The 24,208-nt window shown below is 39.1% G+C and overlaps 1 protein-coding gene across 5 annotated transcripts; it reads right to left on the bottom strand.

Moving 5' to 3' along the window:
- Positions 1 to 2,808: 2,808 nt before the first annotated feature.
- Positions 2,809 to 4,910, bottom strand: LOC128263691 (uncharacterized). 5 transcript variants are annotated; one of them, XM_052998780.1, is made up of 5 exons: positions 4,738 to 4,910; positions 4,350 to 4,524; positions 3,790 to 4,262; positions 3,171 to 3,667; positions 2,809 to 3,112 (listed from the first exon to the last, which is right to left on the bottom strand). In XM_052998780.1, the coding sequence occupies exons 1-5, from the start codon at positions 4,855 to 4,857 to the stop codon at positions 2,950 to 2,952; spliced, it is 1,428 nt and encodes a 475-aa protein (XP_052854740.1). In that variant the 5' UTR covers positions 4,858 to 4,910; the 3' UTR covers positions 2,809 to 2,949. The 5 variants fall into 5 exon arrangements, with proteins under 5 accessions (XP_052854740.1, XP_052854738.1, XP_052854739.1 ...); XM_052998778.1 differs by having other exon boundaries at positions 4,350 to 4,910; XM_052998779.1 differs by having other exon boundaries at positions 3,853 to 4,262; positions 4,350 to 4,910.
- Between the last annotated feature and the right edge of the window lie 19,298 nt (positions 4,911 to 24,208).

Below are 24,208 nucleotides of genomic sequence, written 5' to 3'. Positions count from 1 at the left end.
TCAATGTTTTTAAACATATACGCAAGTAAATGATAATTTTAATGTTGTCAAGAACATTTAATTTTTGCAATAACTGCAAGGGTATACAAACTTCGACCTGCCGAAGTTTACTTCCTTTCTTGTAAGATATTTATTAAACATTTTCCTTAACTATATTGATCATTTACAAATGGGATTACAATTAACAAGAATAGGAATATTTAATATTTAATATTTAATTGGATGACATAGACGACGAACAACTTTTATCAATCAAAACTTCAGCCAAACACTTTTATTTTAGTTCATATACCAACTTAAGTTAAAGAAACCCAAAAGTACAAAACTATAAAATACACAGATATAACAGAAATTGACATAAATGATAACTTTAAATATTTTGTAACTGGTAAACACAATGTTTTTTATTTGAAAAATACACCAAGTTTAATTAAAAATATATTAGACCAAAAATTTATAATCGCTGATCAATGTATCTCTCACTTTCTTACTAATCAATTGGATAATTGTCATCACACATTTGTATCAGAGAGTGAATCTATGAAATATATTGAACCTAACATCATTGTAACATATACATAATTCAAGCAAAACACATATTAAACAAGAATGCGAAATATTCAACAAAATAATACAGCGAAACAACTTAATACAATTAAGACAATGCACTCTAGAAGTAAGAAACATAAAATGTACTACTTCAAAGATTATTAACGAATATAAAATTATATTATCTAGCATGAATGTAAAATTATATGAACCAATACACACTTAATTATTTTTCAAGCAAGTCTGATCTTTGATTGAATTCAATTGATTGATAATTTTTTTCAATAGCCAGTTAAGAAATGAAAATCGTTGGCGAAATAAATAAATATATAAATAAATTAGTTATCAAGAAAAACAAGAAACAGTTTACAAGTGGATTGTACTCACAATATTAATAATTATAGTTTTAACCATCTCTACTTACATCATATTTATTTACAGGCGCTAACCAACAAAAAATAACTTTTTGTTAAATTCAACAAGGATGTTGAATGTTCTAAGGCAGCGGAGAGTGACATATTTCCAAATACTCTAGACATCAAGCCCTTCACCCAACCTGTATATCCCGAGGTACCCATTACTTCATTTGTCAAACATAACATTCAAGAGCCTACTATAGGAGTTATTCAAATTAATCAGACATAACATTAGAAATAAACATGTCCCACGCCTGTTATAAACATTTCACACGCCTTTACCGACGACAGCAGACATGAACAAATTATAAACTTTTATTCATCAGGCCACCATTTCAATCGAAATCTTCTAATCGAAGTCCACTTTCGCTCCTAGAGTCGCTGTCACCGATAAAACCCAAAGTTATAAGAAAAAAATCAGTTCAAAATTGGGAATCAAACTATAAAGACAATAAAACTTCAAAAAAACAAAAAAAACGGTTTTTATTTTAATATAATTCAAAGTATTATTTATATACATATATGTGTGGGTGTAGATATTGTATACGTAAATAGATGAATTTATAAGTAAAACGTAAATTTCACTTCTAAATGTTTACTATTATTCATCAAAATTTTTGCACTTATTAAATATTGTATTGTGTATTGTATATGCAAATAGATGGACGTATAAGTAAGACGTAGATTTCACTTCAAAATACTATTACTATTATTCAACAACATTTTTGTATATATTTATTTTTGATTTAACAACATTTTTGTATTTATTTACTAATGTTCATGCAGACATTCATACATATACATACAATACATGAATTATTCTCAAAATACAAAATAGTTATGATTTTAAAATGTGCATGTGATTGGGATTCATCAATAAAACCAATTATCAGCAAGTCATCGGTGCATGTGTAGCGGTGCCAGCTAGTAGTTGGTGTTGACGCTGCTGGTCAATGGTCGTGTAGCGGTGTCAGCTTGCTTTTGGTGTTGGCGTTGCTGGTCGATGCTCCCGGAAGCTCAGTACGAAATGGTGCTACCCAGTGGTGGATCCATGACCATGGGTCCGACCAGGGGTGGATTCATAACTCCTCCCCCCTTGGAATAGAGCGACGGCCAGAGCGATGACAACGGAGTGTAGGATGTAACGGGAGTCGGGGCGATAATCGAAGCGGCTAGCTACGATTGAATCGTGGGAACAAATGTTGTACTTTGATTTCGTTGGAAGGATTCTGCGGATAAAATAAGAATAATTATTTCTAAGGCGGCCAAGATGCTATATGTCGCTGTTTGGTGATTACCTCCACAAAATGAGTTGTAGACGCATTGGAGATGGACAGATCCTCGTCAAGCCTCTCCAAGGTAGGGAACTTTAGTGTTTCGTTGGGTACAACGTTTGGGTGGCAGTGCTGCCAGATTTTGAGAAATAAAATAAGCTAGATTGAAGAAAAAAATAAGCTAGAATAAGTTAAAAATTAAAAAAAATTAAGCTAAAAATAAGCTAACCATGGAAAACATTAAAATAGTTGATTTTTTACTTTTATTGATATTATATTTATATAGCTATCAGAGCAAAGAAATAATTTCATCGACTTCATCATTCGATTCCATATATTTAGCGGATGAGCTGACTAAAGCGAGGTATTTCGTTGGAAGTATGTAGTCATGGCAACATTTGCCATGACGTCGCAGTCCATATCTATAACATAAAAAAAAATACTTAGTATATTTTAAATAATTTAAAATTTCAAAAACAAACCTTATTCTTAAAATTGCGTTCAAGCTTTTTAAATTCATTTTGTTGCGCAACTTTGTTTTGACCATGTTCATTTGGCTGAATACCCTCTCAACCGCAGCATTCGACCATGGCAGTGAAAGAATGTGCAAAGCAAATAACGCCAGTTGCTCGAAAGCTTTGTTTTGGCCAGCATCCTTATACATCAAAACTTCTGACCAAAACTCTATAGTTATTTCCTTTTTTTCCCAATTAATAAGGTGGATTTTTTCCAAATTGGGATACTATTTCATCAATATTTTCATATTGATGTTCCAACAACGAAATAATTTTATCTGGCGTTTTATTTGCTTGTAGCATATTGCCAACGGCGAAAATATCCATTTGTTTTAGTACTTCAATGTTATCAGGAAGTCTGAAATTACGCTGCAGATTAATACATATCATTTTATTAAAATCCAATTAAAGCTTACCTCTCCCTTAGTTGAATAATTAAAGCCTTGATGAAGTTTTTACAATCTTCTCTGATTTTATATTTTTCATCAAAATATTTTTCGTCTTTGATTTCCTTCTCAAAGGCATACCCCATATATAAGTCGTTAACTGCACAATCTTCCAAATCATCTTTAAAAATATCAATATTAGCATCGGGAGGAATTATGAGGTTTCCTAGCGCATTGATTGCCAATATAATTTCATTAAGAAGTTTCGACGAATCGCCTTGCTCGCTTTGAAACAATTTGTTCAGAATTTGCATATTTTTTAAAACTGGCTTTAAAAATATAAAATAAAGCCTATTTTTGTCATCTTCAAATAGCATATTCAATATTTTTGCTTTGTGACAACTTTCATTTGTAGAGGCTAAGGCAAAGTGTAACTTTAATTCCTCCCACTGATCCTCGATTCGAGATACTGCACTTTCGATGGATAGCCATCTAGTGTCGCTGACCTTGAGAATTTTTAAGGGTGCCTAAATAATACAAACAAAATTTATAATAGATATACAAAAATGCATAACAATAAAAAATTCAAACCTGTTAGTCTACTTACAAAAAATTCAGACGAGCATGAAAACTAAATGTTAATACATACATATACACATATTTTTGGACGAACACTTCGATTGACAATGAAACTAAACACAATTATATATACCTGCCCATTATTTAAACACTCATAAACTTTTTTATACAGCATTTGTCTGTAAGAGCTTTTCGCAAACCAAGAGTAGGTGTCGGCAACTATATATTCCAATTGATCTGGAAAATTTTTCTTCGTGGATTGACTTACAGCCAATTGAATTGAGTGGCACACACATTTTATTAATATTAAGGAAGGCACACTCTTTCTCAACTCTGTGTAAACGCTTTGTTTACCGCCAGTCATTACGCTGGCATTATCAGTGCCTATTCCTATCAAGCTCAATATATCTAGTTTTAAATTACTAAGTTCCATTTTTACAGCTGCTGCAATTGTTTTAGCATCGCCGGACTGAATGGGAACCAAACTTAAAAATGTCGTAATCATACTTTGGCTATTTAAACTGTAATAGATTATGACGATGCCTAAAGATTAAAAAAGACACAAACATATATATGTAATTACGGCCCACATAAATGTACACAAATGTTCATAACTTATTTTATACTTACCAAGCAACTTTGTCACACTTATATCAGTGGACTCATCCAACAACAAGCTAAATTTTGACTTTCCTATATCCTTCCGCAAATCGTCTTCGAAGTGGACTCCCAATACATCGTTTATTATGTGCGTGCACTTTGTCCGCTTCAACTTTATGTCGACAGTTGCATCGCACGCTTTAAACTGTTTGACACACAGTTGGGATAAATGGTCAATAGGTGCTATGGCCGAGTGTTCAGCAATGTATAAACAAAGTGCAACCTCCTGCTCCTCTGTTTTTGTGGGCTGTCTACCAAAATGTATTGTATGATTTTGTGCCACGCTTGCAATGCACGCAATATGTTTCTTAGCTTGAGCATGCTGCCGTATCTCAAATAACTTGGCCCCAATCGATACCTTACAAAAGCAGCAGTACGCTTTTGTGGAGTCGGTTGGCGCTTTGCGTAGCCACTGCTTAAATTCTTCAAAATTTAACCACGAATCGCGGAAATTTTGCTTGTAAGTCACTTTCGGCATGTTTCTTAAACTACGCAACAACAAACGCAAAACAAAAATGTGCAAAATTTCAGTGTGACCGAAACTTCCTAACGATTATTATTAAAATACCAACAAAAAATATGACTTTTGTCCAAATTATCGATAAAAATTACCAAAAATTATAATACAATCGAAAAAAAAAAAATTTTTTGTTATAAATTTTTTTAAGCCGAAATAAGCTAAATAAAATTTGAAATAAGCCAGATTTTAAGCTATATGCATTTAAAGTATTTTTCAAGCTATTTCATTTTAAAATATGCTAAATCTAGCTTGAAATAAGCTAAAATGGCAACAATGTTGGGTGGACCGGCAGGTTAATGGTAAATTTCTCTGTCACCGCTGAGGTTTGCTTTCGTAGACGATGTCATTTATAGTGACACTGGTGTAGGATAGCTGTGTTTTCTAAGTAGAAAGGTTCTGTGCAATCGGAAGAGATGAGAGTTCTCGGTATGTTTGATACCACGAGAAGGTTATTTTCGAGTCGACTGATGTATTTTATCGGCACTCTGTCAACTTAATTGCACGTCGGTTGCTGGTTTTTGATGATTTTCTTCATACAATTCGATTGCTTTCGGTTCTCCTTCGCCGCTGTCTCTTCGCAGTATAAGATGTCCTCTACTCTTGGGCATTTTAACTTGCTCCCTGTCGTAGTTCCACTGATCGCCAATGGTAGGAAATGGGAAAACTTATAACTAGTTTTAGAAACAATTGAAACTTTAATAATATGAACAAATTTCATCGTTCTTTTAAAACGCTTGTAGGCATATTAATTCATAGATGTGTTCTGTTGATTGTATGGTAACAGATTCGATCTGAAATATATGTGATATAGTTTCAAATACCTCTTTTGACAAAATAAATTTGGAAAATATGTTAATTATTTTTGAAATGTCATTAACGTGTTGGAAAAGTACATTGATATTGTAACCAAGTCTATTAAGATACTGATTTTTGATTAAGTTGTATTCGGCCTTTATAATTCTGTTACCATGGATATTATCTCTTATTCTTTATTTATATGATCAGTTATGTTTTTTTAATTTTTCTACAAAGAAGGTGTTTAATTGGTTTTGGCGAGATAATTCGATTTGTGCGTTTTGAGATTTTTCTTTGATTTGTTAATCATATTTTCAATTTCTACAGCATCTTGAGCGTCCATATTGACAGAGATTAACTTTATTGCTGAACCTAATCCGTTTATTAATCAGCGTTGTTAGTTATAAGGTTACTAATTTTCTTTTTTAATTGTAGATTTTTGAGTCTAATTATATCAATAGTTTCTTCGTTGAAGACCTTTACGTTCAAGTGGCGTGCTGATACCGATATTAATCTAAAAGTATGTAGAAGTAAAATATTTTTTATTAAGTTATTGTTTTTTAAGTTTTGTTATAGATAGTCATATGATATTCTCTCAAGGAGCTCTGTGTTATTTTGTTATGTTTTTCTTTTCTTATTATTATTACTTTTTGTTTGGGGTCATGTTTTGATGGTTTTATTTTTATTAAGAAAAATTATATATAGAGAGTCACTTGATATTCTCTAAGGGAGCTCTGTGCTATTTTGTTATGTGTTTTTTTATGAAATGGCTCGTAAATATTTTCTCAGTAAAGAAGTTTTTCGTTCTCAAAGGAACGGTCTCTCAAAGGAGCACATAATAAATTTGTTTTTTTTTTATTCGAAAAGGAATAGAAGCACATATACCTTTTTTTATATTTTTTTTTGTGTTTTAAAATTAAGAAAAATGTTTTATTATGTTGTTTTAATCTTCCGTTTGATTTTAGATGAATGGATTTTTTGTGATTTTTTGCTTAGGAAGTTAAGTCCTTTGACCTCATTTACTTCATGAGTTGAATGTCTCAGTGTAATATCGTCGGGGGAAAGCGTTTCTGGTTCCTGCCTTTCTATTGTCTATTCTGTGGTCAAGAACTTTTTCGATTTTATCTTTTATTTTTGGGAATAAGATTTGTTTGAAAATCATTGATGAAAATTCTGCTGCTTGATCACAAACTATTTTCTTGGGAATACCGTGAGTGCTAAAGAAGTTTTATAATGCTCTGATTAAGTGATGCTGCTTCGTGCTTCCAGTGTATTAGCACTATCGAAACGGGAAAACTGGTTGATTATAATTAGAATTTATTTATGGTTAATACAATACATGTCAATATTTACTTTTGCGAGGGGTTTGTCGGGATTTTCAGGCTTGCTATAGATTATGGCGGGTGGGTTTCAATGGTATTTAAACACTTGGCAGGTGGTGCAGCTATAATAAACTTAGATATTTTATCCCGTAGTTGAGAAAAGCAGTAAGATCTTTTAAGGTGTTCGTATGTTTCCCTTATTGCTATAGATTATGGCGGGTGGGTTTCTATGGTATTTAAACACTTGGCAGGTGGTGCAGCTATAATAAATTTAGGTATTTTATCCCGTAGTTGAAAAAAGTAGTAAGATCTTTTCAGGTGTTCGTATGTTTCCCTGATTCCCCTATGACTAGAATCTTTGTGGTACTTTCTTATTATCGTCTTGTTTGTCGTTGTCCGAAATATCTTCCGCTAACTGTGTGCACCGCGTAGTTCTATTTAGATGGGTATTGGAAAATAATTTTTGTAGGCAGATTGTTTTTCACTGAAAATCACATTCGATGTGTAAATTGCTGGTTTTCTATAGGGACGTAAGAATTTTTTTTAGAATCTTCGATAAATCTTCGATAATTCAAGTCAACTTCGGTCGCGTGTAGACGTGTTTTCTTAACGCTCCGGAAAAACAATAAGCCACTAAGTCGAAAACGTTCGGAAAAAATTATAAACGCGAGGTTTTGCGATTCGCGATGCTAATTCGCATATCGTAAACTAAAGTTTTACTTAATTAATTAATAAATATTACGCTCTATCAATAAATTAGTAAGAACGTGGATCAGCGCACTCAACGCCAAAAACAACAAGACGAAGCCCGTGAAAAAATTCAGAGAGAGCAAGACAAACGTCGTCTCTCTTTGGCCCGAAACAATGCTTATTTCTCGTTCACGAGTAATACTCTAGAACCGATAGTGCAAGAAAGTGCAAGTTTACTGACCGCCGAAAACCAGAGAGCTAGTTCTTGCTCTCCCGCCCTGCTTTTCACCGCACAAACACCATGGAGTGAGCAATGCAAAACTCCAACCGAGCTTCTGCCACCTAGTGCAACAAAAATAGGAACTACTACGTCAACTACAACGGTCTCTGTCGCCAGCAATGCAATAACGACTCCACTCTCTTCTTCTGCAGCGGGTAAAGCAACAACACAACCAAGTGCAAAAATCGGGTCAAACGGCAAAAACAAAGCTACGGTAGAAAAAATTACAATTCCGCAAGCGGGTTCGGCCATGCAGACAGGCATAGATCGCTATATTAATATTTCCAAGCGCAAGCTAACCCCCCCAAAAAAATCAGACGGCAATTTGCCCAAAATAAACCGTACCAACAAAGGCCCTGAAAATCTCGGGCCATTAAATGAAAATAGATTTTCCATTCTGGCGGAGCCTGAAAAAGAGTACGAAGAATTAGCCCCAAAAAAACTAAAGCCCCCACCTATCTTTATTCGGGAGAAGATCTCCAACGTCCTAGTCAATAAAATAGTTCAGCTTGTCGGGAAGGATAACTGTCATGTTATTCCGCTTATGAAAGGGAATATAAGCGACACCAAACACCGAGCAGTGTCGAAGTACCTAAACAATGCCAAAAAGAATTACTACACGTACCAGCTGAAAAGATGCAAGGGCTTACAAGTTGTCCTCAAGGGAATAGAACCCGATGTAACCCCCTCTGAAATTATAGAGGCTTTAAAAAAAAACGGTTTTTGCGCCAAAAATGTTATAAACATTATGAACAAAAACAAGAAGCCGCAACCACTTTTCAAGGTCGAGCTGGAGCCAGACAGCAGAACTTTGAAAAAAAATCGCAGTGCATCCGATCTACAAGTTGCAGTACCTTCTGCACCGTAGGATCACAGTAGAAGAGCCGCACAAACGGAACGGGCCAGTGCAATGTACAAACTGCCAGGAATACGGACACACCAGGGCTTACTGCACCCTCAGGTCAGTTTGTGTAGCTTGTGGAAACTGCCACGGCTCCGAACCCTGCCCTGCCAACAAGGGAGACTCTCTCACTAAAAAGTGTGTAAACTGCCAAGGAAACCACACAGCAAACTACAGAGGCTGTCCAGTCTACAAGGAGATGAAAAGTCGGATGCAAAGAGCGACAACGGCACGCCAGAACATTTACATGAAATCACAAACGACACCCGAAGTTTTCTTCGCAAAAGCAGCCAGGTCATCATTTGGCCCTTCAATTACCACCAACAGCATTTCCTACGCCAGTGCTCTAAGATCAGGCACAGCTCACATAGAGCCGAAAACTGATAACATACAGCAGGCCATGGGACAGCCACAAAGTAACATGGAAACTATGATGATAACTTTGCAACAAAATATGATGGAATTTATGTCCTTCATGAAAACCACCATGCAAACTCTAATGCAAAACCAAAATATCTTGTTACAAATGCTTGCAGCTCAGTAGTCCAAATAAATTATGCCTAGCCTCCGAATAACTCTGTGGAACGCCAACGGTGTTTCACTGCATATACCTGAAATAACTCAATTTCTGAACTAAAATCACATCGACGTTATGTTGCTGGCAGAAACGCATCTCACCAGCAAATATAACTTTCAAATACGAGGATACACGTTCTACGGCACCGATCATCCAGATGGTAAAGCACATGGCGGAGCCGGCATCTTAATAAGAGACCGTATCAAACACCACTTTCACCAACGGTTTGCAAAAAATTATCTGCAAGCTACGTCGATAAAATTACAGTTGGGCACCAGCAACCTTGCCATTGCCGCTGTCTACTGCCCACCCCGCTTTACAGTCTCCGAAGACCAATTCATGGACTTCTACAATTCACTTGGAGAGCGATTCATAGCAGCAGGTGATTACAACGCCAAGCACACACACTGGGGATCCCGCCTTGTTACCCCCAAAGGAAGGCAACTATATAATGCACTCATCAAAACATGCAACAAACTGGACTACGTTTCACCAGGCAGTCCTACATACTGGCCAACAGATCCTAGAAAACTACCTGATTTAATTGATTTTGCTGTGACAAAAAATATTTCTCGCAATCTAATATCTGCAAAATCGCTTTTGGATCTATCATCGAACCACTCACCAGTGCTAATAACTCTTCTTCAGAGCCCGGAATTAATCGAGCACCCTTGCAGGCTGACGTCGCATCGAACCAACTGGCTGAAGTTCAAAAAGTACGTAAGTTCCCACATCGAACTAACTCCACAGCTCAACTTCAAGGAGGACATCGACTGCTATGCCAATGCACTGGAGTCGGTACTCGTCGCAGCAGCCAAAGTCTCTACACCGCAAGGGAGGGATGGGCACACACACCAACACAAAACTAACCTTGAAATCGAACAGCTTGTTTTGGAGAAAAGACGTTTGAGGCGTGCTTGGCAAACCAGCAGATCGCCATCCTCAAAACATAGACTTAAGGAAGCTGGTCGCAGACTTACCAGGGCTCTAAGGCTCGAAGAAGAAAAAGCACAACGCCAGTACATTGGGAAACTTTCACCCACCAGCACCAAGCATCCCCTGTGGAGGGCCCACCCAAATCTAAGTGCGCCGGCCGAAACAGTAATTCCCGTAAGAGACTCTTCAGGCAGCTGGGCCAGAAGCGACAAAGACAGAGCCTGTACATTTGCTTTACACCTTCGAAATGTTTTTCAGCCAAACCCTGCAAATAATTCATTCACACTACCGTCGCCGTCATTTCGAGGTGGAACTGATACGGCGCCAATTCTGTTCCAAACAAACGAAGTTGCAACTTGCATACCTTACATAAAGTCATATATATATATATACATACATATCAGTTTTAATTTTGAAATTTAAGAAAGAGCATTGGCTTAAATATAAAACTCCGGCTGTGGCCGTCAACATTTACTCTATTAATTGAAATTGGTTATCGAGCCTTAAGGGCCGTTAGCAACGGAGTCAGTTACTCCCAACGTAGTCTTCATAAGAAGAGAGAAAAGAGCCAGTGGCAACCGCCCGGCTCATCCATAAGAGCAGCCACGGTGGCAATTGGATCGCAACTCCTCACCCTCACGGACAGCGGCGAGGGACAGCGCGTGGCTGCACAATTAAAACATAATTGGCACCCAACTTTAATACCGAATCCACCACACAAAAATATGTAAGGGAAAAATAAATAAAAATCCTTACAAATTATTTACCCAAAATTAAAAAATAAACATTTTAAATAAAGCAATTGTAAAGGTGACTTACAAATAAAGTGAATTAATTTCGGCCGTCCCTAAATAAAATTTTCCTTCGGACGCCAAGCACCCAGTTATTAATATAAAATTATAATATACAAAATTAATTATGTCGAATTAAAACATTCGGCCTCCCAATAACGTGTGTTTAGTGCCAACAAATTAGTGGCCTTATGAGTTTTTCAGGCCCATATAGGGAAACTAAACGCGAACTTGGCAGTGACAGTGAAGAAGAATTAATCCGAGATACCCATAGATATCAACCAGCACGGGCACAACAAGAAAGTAACACGGAAACCATGAACGTGATACAAATAGAGGCGCTAATTCAGGCCGCATTAACTAGCCAAGAACAGAGGCTCAGAGCCGAATTCGCGGTTCAGATCAATGCCGTTAATCAACAACTTCAGAGCTTGCGTTTAGAAGCGCCAGAGGTAGAATCTTACCAGAGGGTAAAGATAGTACCGGGAGCACCACAGCGCGATATACCATTTCATATAGTGAAGCCAATTCCAGATTTAACTGGCGTACAAGATGGGTACGTGGCATGGAGGCAATCCGCCACCGACGCCTACGAATTATTCGAGTCTTATGAAGGCAGTTCCGCTCATTACCAAGCCGTTACTATTATTAGAAACAAAATTAAGGGACCAGCGCGCGCGCTGCTAGTTTCTTATAACACAGTGCTTAATTTTAAAGCCATACTAGCTAGATTAGACTGCTCCTACTCAGATAAAACATCTTTACGCCTATTACGGCGGGGACTTGAGTCGGTCCGTCAGGGCGACCAAACACTTATGCAGTACTACGATGAGGTCGAACAAAAATTGACCCTCGTTACAAACAAAATTGTCATGACACATGACGACGAAAAGGCCTCACTACTCAATACAGAAGTTAGGGTTGACGCCCTACACGTATTCATTTCCGGTCTAAAAAAATCACTAAGGGCTGTTGTATTTCCAGCACAGCTAAAAGACCTGGCACTGGCATTAGCTAGAGAGGCAGAGGCCAGTATCGAACGAAGTATGTTCGCGGCCATATATGCCAAAGTAGCTGAGCAAAGAAATCAGAATACCGACTTTCACAAGGGCCAGCACCGAGCACCCGAGAAACAAGGGAAAAATCCTGGAGCCGACCAATCAAATATCAGAACAACGATCCATGGCGTAAACAGGACAACTGGGTAGATCAGGGTAAACAAAATCAATCCCCGGAACCTATAGACATTGATCCATCATCTTCTAAATACCGACATCCTACGGGTTTTAAACAGGGAAACAACACTCAATACCAAAATTTGCAGTACCCAAAAAAGACCAAACTCTTCGGAGAGAATGACTGGCCAAAGGCGCCAGCGGGCTAACAACGTTGAGGAAACTGATCGCTCCGCCGAGTGAACGGGAAAACTAAGTTATTTAAAAATAAAAATACACCAACAAATAGTGAAAAGACGCTGGCATCAATGCCAAACAACAAGGGCTTTCTTCCCTAACAAATCTAATAGCAAATACAAAGATTTAAATAAATTAAACTAAATAACAATGCCTGCGGGTACGTTATTGAAAAGTGCCAACAGTAAGCCAGTGAGTCAAAGTCGTGTACAACTACAACAACAGCAAGACGCGCGTCGACTGTCTTCGCTTCAACTGTCTTCGTCTTCGAAAAATAATGCATACTTAGCAATTGTCTCATTGGAGACAGTAAATAACACAACAGCAAGTGCAATGTCGCCGCCCGCTACTGAGAGAGCTCTGTCTCTTTCGCCAGCACTATTTACCAACTCAAGCTGCGTTGCTCCAACTCAGTCATGGAGTTCGCAATGACCTTCCTCCCTTCCACCTATAGACGCACCGACTACATCAGCATGTGCGGACACTAATACGGTGCCCTCAATAACAACTGTCGTATCAACAACTTCAACATCGACCAACGTGTGGCCGATTTTGGCATCGCGAGCAATACTAGCTTCTGCTGCAAAGCTCTCACAATCTACGCTTGTACAGACTGGGATCGATCGGTATGTAGAAATTAAAAGAAAACTTAGTCCGCAAAAGGCTAGAGAAACAAATTTGCCTAAACTTACGAAAACTTCAAATAACAAACAACACAAAAATTCCTCAGCCACTGTTCAAGATTGAACTTAAACCAGACGCGACTACCCTAAAGAAAAACGCAATGCACCCCATATACAAACTGCAATACCTACTCTATCGAAGAATAACCGTAGAGGAGCCGCAATAGGACCCGAATCGAGTCGATAGGAGCCAATAGCTTTACATTCGTTCGCAAACAACTCCTGGAGATACGTTTGCGGCTGCACTTCGATACCCTGGATTGTCGCCTATACCTATACCAAAACCGAAATATGCTCCACTTCCAGAGCAAAACGCTCAAAGACCAACTCAACCTTATAACCAACAAAACAAGACTTACACTTCACAAATACAAAACAGCATTAGCTACACTCACGAACATCATGCTTTCAATGCAAGGTACCTTCCAGGAACAAGTGCGAAACCAGAACAACATTATGGAACTTCTAATCAAAAAAAAGTCAACTTAAATGGATCCCTTAAGAATATGCTTTTGGAACGATAACGGTGCTTCGCAGCACAGACTTGAATTTCTACAGTTCTCAGAAACGCACCTAACCAATAAAAACCACTTCTATCTCACTGGCTACATCTTTTATGCAAGCAACCACCCAGACGCCAAAGCTCACGGAGGCACCGGAATCCTTATCAAACAGCGCATTAGGCATCACCCTCTGGAGGCGTTTGCTTACAGCCACATACAGGCCACATCCCTACGAATCAACATAACCAGCGGCCCAGTCACCCTATCGGCTGTGTATTGTCCTCCACGATTTAATATTTTAGAGAATGAATTTTTAGGCTTTTACAACTCATTGGGTAACTGTTTAATAGCTGCCGGTGACTATAATGCGAAACACCACTACTGGGGCTCTCGTCTTATTAACCCCAAAGGACGCCAATTATACAACGCTATTATCAAACCCGGTTATAAGTTAGATTTTGTTTCACCAGGTACTCCCACATACGGGCCAGCAGATCCGAACAAAAAACCAGACATTATCGATTTTCCTGTAACTAGGAGAATGCCGTCCAGGCTGAAACATGTTGAAACCCTGGCGGAACTGTCATCTGACCACTCGCTTGTTTTACTCTGTCTATCTGTAGAACGACCACAATTTCTGACATCCAATACAACAAACTGGCTAAAGTATAAAAAATATATAAGCTCACACTTTGAAATCGAACCTAAAATCTCCTGTGAAGCTGATATTGAAGACTCACTTAAACATATAACGGATGTAATGCCCTCTGCTGCCAAACACTCTACACCCGAACTTCCAGCCTCATCCCCCCAAAAACTACACGAACAACTACACAGATCCAGTCGCCCCTTCAAGAAAAGCGGCGACTTCGCCGAGACTGGCAGGCACACCGCTCCCCAGCCACTAAACAAAGGTTTAAAGAAGCTTGTCGGAAGTTGTCTAAATGATAACTGAATAACCTCCATATTCAACTCAATTCTAAAATGGGGCTATTTTCCCACACAATGGAAAAAGTCTGTTAGTGCCAACAAATCCCAACTTTCGTCCTACAGGCCCATTAGCCTCCTTCCGTGCCTATCAAAGCTATTTGAAAAACTGCCTTTGTGCCACCTCAGAACACACCTCCAAAATGACAGAGCGATCCCCCTACATCAGTTCGGCTTCAGGAAAAAGCACGGAACTACCGAACAGGTAAATCGCATAACAGCTGAAATACGCACAGCGTTTGAATGCAGGGAATACTGCAGTGCCTTATTCCTAGACGTATCTCAAGCCTTCGACCGCGTTTGGATTGCCGGTCTGGTTCATAAAATCAAGACTGTCCTACCACAAAACACCCACAAATTACTTGAATCTTACCTTAAGGAGTATTTACTGTCGAATGCAAACATTTCTTCTCCGTCAACCACAAAATCGAAGCTGGAGTACCCCAAGGAAGTGTGCTCGGACCGATCTTGTATGTCCTATACACGGCTGACATTCCCACAAGCAGTCAGACAACTCTATCCACCTTTGCTGATGACACAGCTATAACCAGTCGTTCAAAATGTCCAAAAACAGCAACAGCGTTTTTAAAAAACCACCTGGGGGCCGTAGAAAAATTGCTAGCAGATTGGCGCATACAAGTCCACGAAAAAAAATGCAAACATATTACGTTTACACTCAATCGGGCAACCTGCCCACCACTAGCCCTAAACAACAAACAAATCTTCCAAGTCGACGAAGTCACATCTGTGCATCCACTTAGACAGGCGGCTTACCTGTAGAAAGCAAATTGAAGCGAAGAAGATTTCCCTTAAACTCAACAGTTTCACTGGCTCATCCATTCCCGCTCACCCCTGCCACTGGAACTCAAAGTAGTTATTTACAACTCTTGTTTAAAGCCAACCTGGATGTACGGGTCTGAACTCTGGGGAAACGCAAGCGGTAGCAACATAGAAATCATCCAACGAATACAGTCGAAGTTACTGCGAACAATAACTGGGGCCCCCTGGTATATTCGCAACGCAAATTTCCACAGGGACCTGGATATAAAACCCGTTAAAGAAGAAATTGATAGTAAAGTCTCGAAGTACGAAGCTAGACTATCAATACATCCAAACCAACAGTTCCATTCATGGCTCCAGTAATATTAAAGTAAAATGCTTTATGCGCATATTCGGCCTAAAGGCTCAATTTTTTTTACTTGATACTATCAACACTTTTGATGCCATAAGAGGTTTCGACTTGCTAACGCAGGCGGGAGCGGCATTAGATTTACATAACAGTGTAATCAGGTATGGAAACATATCCGAGCAACTCAAATACCACGAATGCGATAACGTGAACTTCACAAATATCGATGACTTAGTAGTCGCAAATTTAGTGAAAGCTGCATAAAAAAATGAAACAAGTGTTTTCGCACTCTAACGAGACGCTACCTTTTAACACCTCGATCATTGCCACAATTCGTACAGAAACTAGAGAACCCGTATATTCCGAACTATATCCTTACCCCATGGGAGCAGCAGATTTCGTTAACACAGAAATCAAACAGCTGTTGAAGGATGGCATTATCCGGCCTTCTAGGTCGCCATTTAACAGCCCAACATGGGTTGTAGACAAAAAGGGACTTGATGCAGATGGCAACAAGAAAAAACGGCTGGTTATCGATTTCAGGAAAATGAATGAACGAACCATCGCCGATCGTTACCCTATGCCAAGTATTTCCATGATTCTAGCGAGCCTAGGAAAGGCAAACTTTTTTACTACCCTAGACATAAAATCGGGTTACCACCAGATTTATCTGACTGAAAAAGACCGTGAAAAAACTGCTTTCTCCATAAACGGAGGAAAGTATGAATTTTGCCGTCTACCCTTTGGACTGAAAAATGCGGGAAGCATCTTTCAAAGGGCGATCGATTAAATGCCTGTGCGATGCCAACATGAGAGTGGCACCGGAAAAAACCAAATTCTTCAAAGAAAGTGTTGAATTTTTAGGTTTCATTGTTACATTAAACGGAGCCAAAACGGACCCGGAAAAGGTAAAAACCATTCAGGAGTACACCGAACCAAAAATTTTTTTTCAGCCTCAGGTCTTTTGGCCAGCTACTACAGAAGTTTTGTCAAGCACTTCGCTACCATAGCCAGACCACTTACCTCCATACTTAAGGGAGAGAATGGCACGGTTAATAGACTTATGTCAAAAAAGGTGGCTATCGAATTCGATGAGTTTCAACGCCGTCATTAGAAGATGTGATATTAGCGAAATGCTGCATATAGACATATACTCTACGGATAAGAGACTTTTTTAACCTGCGTAGATAAATTTTCAAAGTCCGCTGTAGTACAGTTATTTCTTTCTAGGGCCAAAGTCTATGTGCACAGCCCCATATTACAACTTATAAATTTTTTCCCAAACATTAAAACAATATATTGTGATAATGAGGCGTCTTTCAACTCGGAGACTATAACCTCATTATTAAAAAAACTATATAACATTGACATTGTTAATGCACCCCCTCTACACAGCAGCTCAAACGGGCAAGTGGAGCGTTTCCACAGTACCCTAACTGAGATAGCTAAATGCATGAAAATCGACCAAAAGGTTGACGATACCGTTGAGCTTATTATGAGAGCCACAGTAGAATATAACAAGACAATACACTCAGTGACAAGACTGCCACCTAAGCAGGCCTTGCACTCAGCTAATGCCGAACAGAAATTGGCAATAATAAGTAATATTAAAAAGGCACAACAGGCCAATCTGGATAGGTGCAACCCTACTAGAAACTTTGGCACCTTTTTTTTAAAGAAGCTGTTATTGGTTTCGTTATCTTCGCGAGATATTTTATAAATTTCCTTTATAAATTTCCTATTTTAGGAAGAATTGGGAAAGTTGCCGTTGGAGTAGTTAGATTAAAATTTAAAAGGTTGATTTTGGCAACTAGCTGTTTAAGTAGGTCCATTCCTATAAGTCCATCGAAGTAGTTATGAAATTAAAAACCGAGAAAATCGCAATTACCTTTACCTTTAAACTCTTCGACCCAGGCGAATCTGGCTTAAGTGTTTATTTTTTGTTTTGTTAAATAATCCTGAATCTGTTAATAGTGTGATTTGTATTCACAAAATTTAAGAGGTTTGCAAAAGTGAAGCAATGAGGATATACGGGAGGTCACAACCTGTTCTTTTGTTGTGGAGAACTTTGGCTGTTGATTAGGAGGCTTGTGGGTCCTGGTAGGCTGCTACCAGAAAATGTGACGTACTGTCAATGCTTGTTAGTTCTGTTTCATTATCGGCATGGGTTTCAGTATAATTAGTTTCTGATGCTCTGTAGGGCTTTTAGGCCCTGAAGCTCGGGGTCGATTTTATTCCTGCTGCTGAACGATTTTTTTGGGTTGTGTTGCGATTAAAGGATGATGGGTTTTAGCTGACTGAACGGTTTTGATCATTTCTACTATATTAGTTATTATTTTCAAAGCGGTTACTACGGTATCGATTATAAAAAGAGTTGCAAATTTGTGTATGATTATTTTGGTGACCATAAGACAGACATAGATGACAAATACAAATTGCTATTGTATAGTGTCGCACTAGGGTCACTTTCTTTTAAGGCGAGGTACCCATGTAGTTTTGATTGTAATTCCATAATTTGCTTATAACATTTTTTTAAACGTCAATCTACCTTGTCTTAAATTCCCTAAGGTGAATATGAGAGTTGATTCTGATAACGAGTTGCAGTAGTACTGTTTTAGATTCTTTTTTACTTCATCCCATGTTAATGGGGATTGTTGTATTGCTCCTTTAAAGTAAATATTCGTTTGTTTTAACACAAAACTAATTTTGGGGAAGCATGAATATTCTTAATTTTTCCAGATATATCTTTTTTCTTTATTTTTTTTTTTAGTGTGAATCACTGCTTTTTTACTTCGTTTTCCAAAAAAACTAATTTGGGTCTCTCAGTTTTAAAGCTATCTGTATGAAACTTTCCCAAAAGTTGTCTTTCTATTGCAGGTAGTATATCAGTCGGAACGAGACGGATCGGTCGACTATAGCATATTGCTCCCGTAGGAACAATCGCAAAAATAAATTTAAATAAATTATTAGTTTGCTATTTTTTAATTTTTTTTTAGTTCTTCGACATATAGTAATGGATGACCATATCATATAGCTCCCATAGAAACAATCGGAAAATTAAATAAAAAAAATTATAACTTTGCTGTTTTTTAATTTTTTTTTAGTTCTTCGACATGTAGTAATATTTCAGAATTACGGTTTAAATTTCATTAAAATCCGACGACTATAACATATAGCTCCCATGGAAACAATAAATATATATATGTCGAATTATGATCGTTGTTGTTGTGTCATTGTACTAGCGCAACGTGTTTCGGCCTTGCACACACTCCAAGTTCTGGTACGCAATTGCCTGCGTCTCATTCTCTACCTACCGTGTCTACCACGCTGTCGCCTCGCTATAACGGTACTTCTTAAAGCGACAACATGCAGGCAACGGTTGCCTGGCAACCACACACTCACAGCACAAGAGGCTGATGCAATATTATTATTCTGGTGAAATACCCGAAAATGTGTATTCGCACACACACACACATATATTCACAACCACGCAGTTTCAATGCGCCGACATATACAATTTTTTTTTTTATGTAACATTTCCATTTTGTAATTTTCTTTTTTAATTCATTTTAATTTGACAGTTCAGAATCACGCTTTTAATTTTATTAAAATCGGAAAACGATATCAAATCATCATAGCTTCAATGTTTTTAAACATATACGCAAGTAAATCACAATTTTAATGTTTTCAAGAATATTTATTTTTTGCAATAGCTGCCAGGGTATATGAACTTCGGATTGCCGAAGTTTGCTTCCTTTCTTGTTTTATATTATTGTTGTTTGTCACTTGTATTTCCCGGGCTCGCTGTTTACTTTTTTTTGTAAACTGCTGCGGCCACTACAGACTGCGCCAGTTAAGGTTCGATGTACATATGTAAATAAAACACGTATTCTTTGCAATTGCGATTTCAGACTGATTTTATATTTTGAAATTGTTTTAAAAGAAACCTAAGCTCTGTCGCAGCAGAGCAACTAAAATTATTTGAAAATTTACAGAAAATTAACCGACGCAGCGGCTGGCTTGCATCCGCCACGAGCATTCGCCCGATGCATTTGTAGCGGTGTCAGCTAATAGTTGTTGTTGACGCTGCTGGTCAATGCTTGTGTAGCGGTGTCAGCATGTATTTGGTGTGGTGGCGAGAATGCCGCGCATAAAAGCAACAGACTGCATTACTTTTGTACATATGTATAAAAACAAATTACAATACAGTCCACAACCAGCAAACATTTTCAGCAAATATCCCAGCCGCTTATGTGTGTTAAAAATAAACGCAAAGTGATCATACATCTTTCAATTAATTTGTATCTTTGTCAAGTATTTGTTTACATAAACAACATTAAACAAGTATATGTGAGAAATAACCAGACATATCAAGAGGGCTACGCACGACACGACAAAGCAGCAAATAAATTAAATAACGAAATACTCCAGCTCCAGTTTTCTTGTAAATTTATTTCCTTATACATATGTATATAAGTAAGTTATTTATAGGTTTACTGCAGTTAGTACCTCGCTGCAGTCCCGTTGTTGATCGCCGGTTTGGTCGATTTACGTAGGTATGAGGATGGTGGTTCTGCGTAGCCCTTGTAGGTAGGTGGACGGTCGTCCGGTTCACGTTGATACGGGGATGGTGATTCCTTGTATCTCCTGTAGGTAGGTGGCCGGTTGGCCGGCGGTCAGCTTTCGTCTACTGAAGAGTTGTGACTATTACGCTGGAAGGGTAACTGCCCTCCGTTCACTACTGGCCTAGAGACTCAGTCAGTGTTCAAATAATAAATTGTTTAACGGCGGTTGCCGGAGTTCGTTTTATGAGCGATGTGCTCTTTATTGGATTCAAATCAAAACTGAAACTTAAAGCTAACATAATTGAACTTCATAGCGGCCACTCCAATGGGCAATGCTTGCCGGCTATGCACGAGCATCCGGCCAGACGCTGTGTCAGCAGTTTGGCCGGCGCGATGTTTACGTAAACTGTGGTCAACAACTTTGGTTTTGCTGGCCACAGTTAACTACTCCCCCTTTTAAGTTAAGGCCGCCCTCGGTCGATCCTAAATCTGCAATCACTTCTTTTATTTGGATGGCAGATCTTTTTGCCTTACTAAGTCGCTGATAAGTACGACCAATGCAGATGAGTGCACAGCATATTGTTCCTACAATAATTGCTGCGAGATACATTTGATTATCGTCAATTTCGTCTCGGAACTCCTTGATAAACTCCAAGTTTTGTTCACTCAATCGGTGAAGGTACGGGAGGCTGAGAACATCTTGGTTGGTAGTTATGTTCAACAGGGGGGAGCTGGCTGCCCCTGGAGTTCGCTTCTGGGCGTTAGCGTGATTGATGAAGAGGGTTTCATTTATTATGGCTTGTTTATCGAAGGTGATAAGGTGAGTGCCATGTATCCAAACTTCTGTCCCATTGTCCACTCGAACATTGGCATACCTGTCGTTGATGATTACGATCCCTTCGTCCACGTATGTGATTGGGTGCAGGTCGCTCTGTTGTGTTCGGCAATACGCCATCCCACCAGCATGCAGTTCTTTGGCGCATGAACTCTCTGCCAAACGGCAGAAGGTGGCTCCCGGTGACACGGAGCAGTTTTTAATGGCGTAAATTTCTCCGCCGCATTCCGCTATAATGTTTTCTGTTATCTGCAGCATTGTCTCACTGTGAGCGACTGGAAAAATAGTAATCTTCTTGCATGCTAATTTTACTTTGGGAAATTTTATGATAAAATGCAGAACCTTCACGGACGAAACAGACAAAAGATCCCCTATGGGAGTGTTGGTGGGTTCCTCAAGCCAAACTGATTTTAAGTCTTCATGGTCTAAAATGTTCGGACTAACAATATTAATTTTGGCAAGGGTTATTGCAAGCATTAAATTCTGTAATTCCATCATCAACATTCTGTTTCTTGCAAGTAGTGTCTCATATAGGTGTCCAGTGTCTACTTGTGAATTTTTGGCGGATCTCAGAATTTGATTCAAGGTCGATGTTAGCTGATTAATTTGATTTTGAATTTTATTGTTTATTTGAATTTGCCTATTGCTTGACTCAACTAGCTTCATTTCGGTGAATCTGATTTTCTCTAAATCACCTGCATCTGGTGTCCCTGCTACGACCTTTAGCGCTGACCCTAAGAAATCTAGACTCCTAGCTACTCGATGATGAACGCCCAACGACTCCAACAAGTCCTGGAGGGGGGCGGTATCTACGCTTAGAAGCTTTTGCATGTGGGATAGTGGAAACATGTTTATCATGTTGTCTGTTTCTTCCACCACGCGCGCATACTCCGAGAGGTTCGATGTGTGAGTGACAAACGCGAACTCTTCCCACACTAGTATTTGGCCGTCAACGATGGGGATATACTTGGCCTGGGAATAATCAGTTATGTGAGCCGACGCCAAGGATAGGAAAAAATAAGGTATGAGTCCGAACCTGCGGAATTGAACTTTAGCTATTTTTTGTTCATCGAGAGGTATCCCACCACCAATAAAATAAACTTAAACTAAAAGGCATGCCGGTGGCAATGAACTTATGGCTAGTACGAATTTGCGCCAAGTGGCTTAAAAGTGTAATAAAAATGGTTAAAGAAGGACATTATCTGATTGTGTTATTTAAGATTGTCCTTGTGGACCACCCTCCCCTTAATGAGGACCGTGGTCCCCAGGTCCGCTTCTACAGCTCTTTCCTCACACAAGGGTGTGAGTTTATTTCCTAGCCTTTTGTTGGACTTTACGAAAACTTTTTCTCCAACCTCGAAGACCCTATTCTGCCGAGTCGCGTTCTCCCTGTTTCTTAGCGCGTCCTGTGCGTTTTTTATCTTTTCCCGGACTTCTGTTTGTAAGCCGTCCGAGTTCGCCTGCACAACATCAGCTGGTCTTTTGTCGATGACCGTGTGGATTGATTTGTTGTACCTGGTAGTGGCTAATAGAATTATTTCCACGGTGTCGGTTATTCCGGTGTCGATTTTTAAACATCGACTGAGTTCCGATAGGGTACTATGGAACCGCTCTACCTGCCCGTTTGAAACACTATGTAGAGGCGGTGCATTTGCAATGCTAACGCCAAAATGATTATTGAGCAAGGTTGAGATTGTCTGCGACTTCAACGACGGTTCGTTGTCGCAATAGATTTCTCTGGCTTTTGGAAAATAATTCATCAGCTGAAGTAAAGCTGGTTTAAGATCCTCAATGGTCCTTGAGTGGACGTGTTGCACGACAGCAAATTTCGAGAATTTGTCGATGCAAGTGAGAAAATATTTCCTGTCGGTGGAGTATATGTCTATGTGCAATATTTCTCCTATATGAGAGGGGATAGGTGTCTCACCCAGCTCCTGTTTTTTTGGATGTCTGTCGTATTTGGCTCTCGCGCATGTCTTACAGTTTGAGACGATTTCGCTGGCCAATTTTGCCATCTTCGGAAAGTAGTACTCGGAGAGCACTTGCTTCACATTTTCCTGGGCCGATCTATGGGCCCTATTATGCTCAGCTGTGATAATTTCTCGCCTCTCATCAACTGCAAAAATGTCTGTTACTCGGTTTTTGCAGTGCCAGAATTTTGTTGCTGGAAATTGTCGAACCGGCTGGTCCTGTATCATGGCCAACGTGTGTAGGTCACAATGGATGGCGTTTACGCCATTAGGAACGATAATATCTGCGATTTCTCTGAGCAATGATTCTTTGCAAGAGAAGCTAACTAAGTGACGCCTTTTGTTCCCAAACAGTATGAAGCTGCGTTTCAATGGGGAGCGCGCCTCTTCGAGAACCAATTGGTTCTGGAAGCAATTCAGTGGTTTGTCCGTAGAATCAATGGTGTGGGTCAGGGAGAGTTCGCTGTGTATCGTGGCTATGCATGATTCAGCTTCCTGCTCATCCATGGTATTGAGTTGTTGTCTGGACAGCGCGTCCGCGACCAAGTTCTCTTTGCCAGGCTTATACCTGACTCATCGATGCGCGCCTTCCATCTCTTGATTTTAGCGTTCGGATTTGACTCCGAGACCGCAAAGGTCAAGGGCTGATGGTCAGTAAAGATATTTATGTCTTTTACTGCGTACAGATAGTGCCGTAATTTGGCTAATGCCCAAATAATAGCTAACAATTCCCTTTCATTTGTAGCATAATTTCTTTCCCTGTCTTTCAATGTCATTGAGATCATTGTTATAGGACGACCCTCTTGGGACAATACTGCGCCAATGCCATAGGCCGATGCATCTGTCGTTAGATCAAATGCTTTTTTAAAGTCGGGGTATCTTAGCATGACGTCTTCAGATGCCAAGATATTTCGCAGCTTCTGAAACGCTTGT

The sequence above is a fragment of the Drosophila gunungcola genome, unplaced genomic scaffold (assembly GCF_025200985.1).
Source record: "Drosophila gunungcola strain Sukarami unplaced genomic scaffold, Dgunungcola_SK_2 000016F, whole genome shotgun sequence".
NCBI lineage: Eukaryota > Metazoa > Arthropoda > Insecta > Diptera > Drosophilidae > Drosophila > Drosophila gunungcola.
The sequence above is the reverse complement of the archived record's forward strand: the minus strand, read 5'-3'. Positions and strand labels throughout refer to the sequence as shown.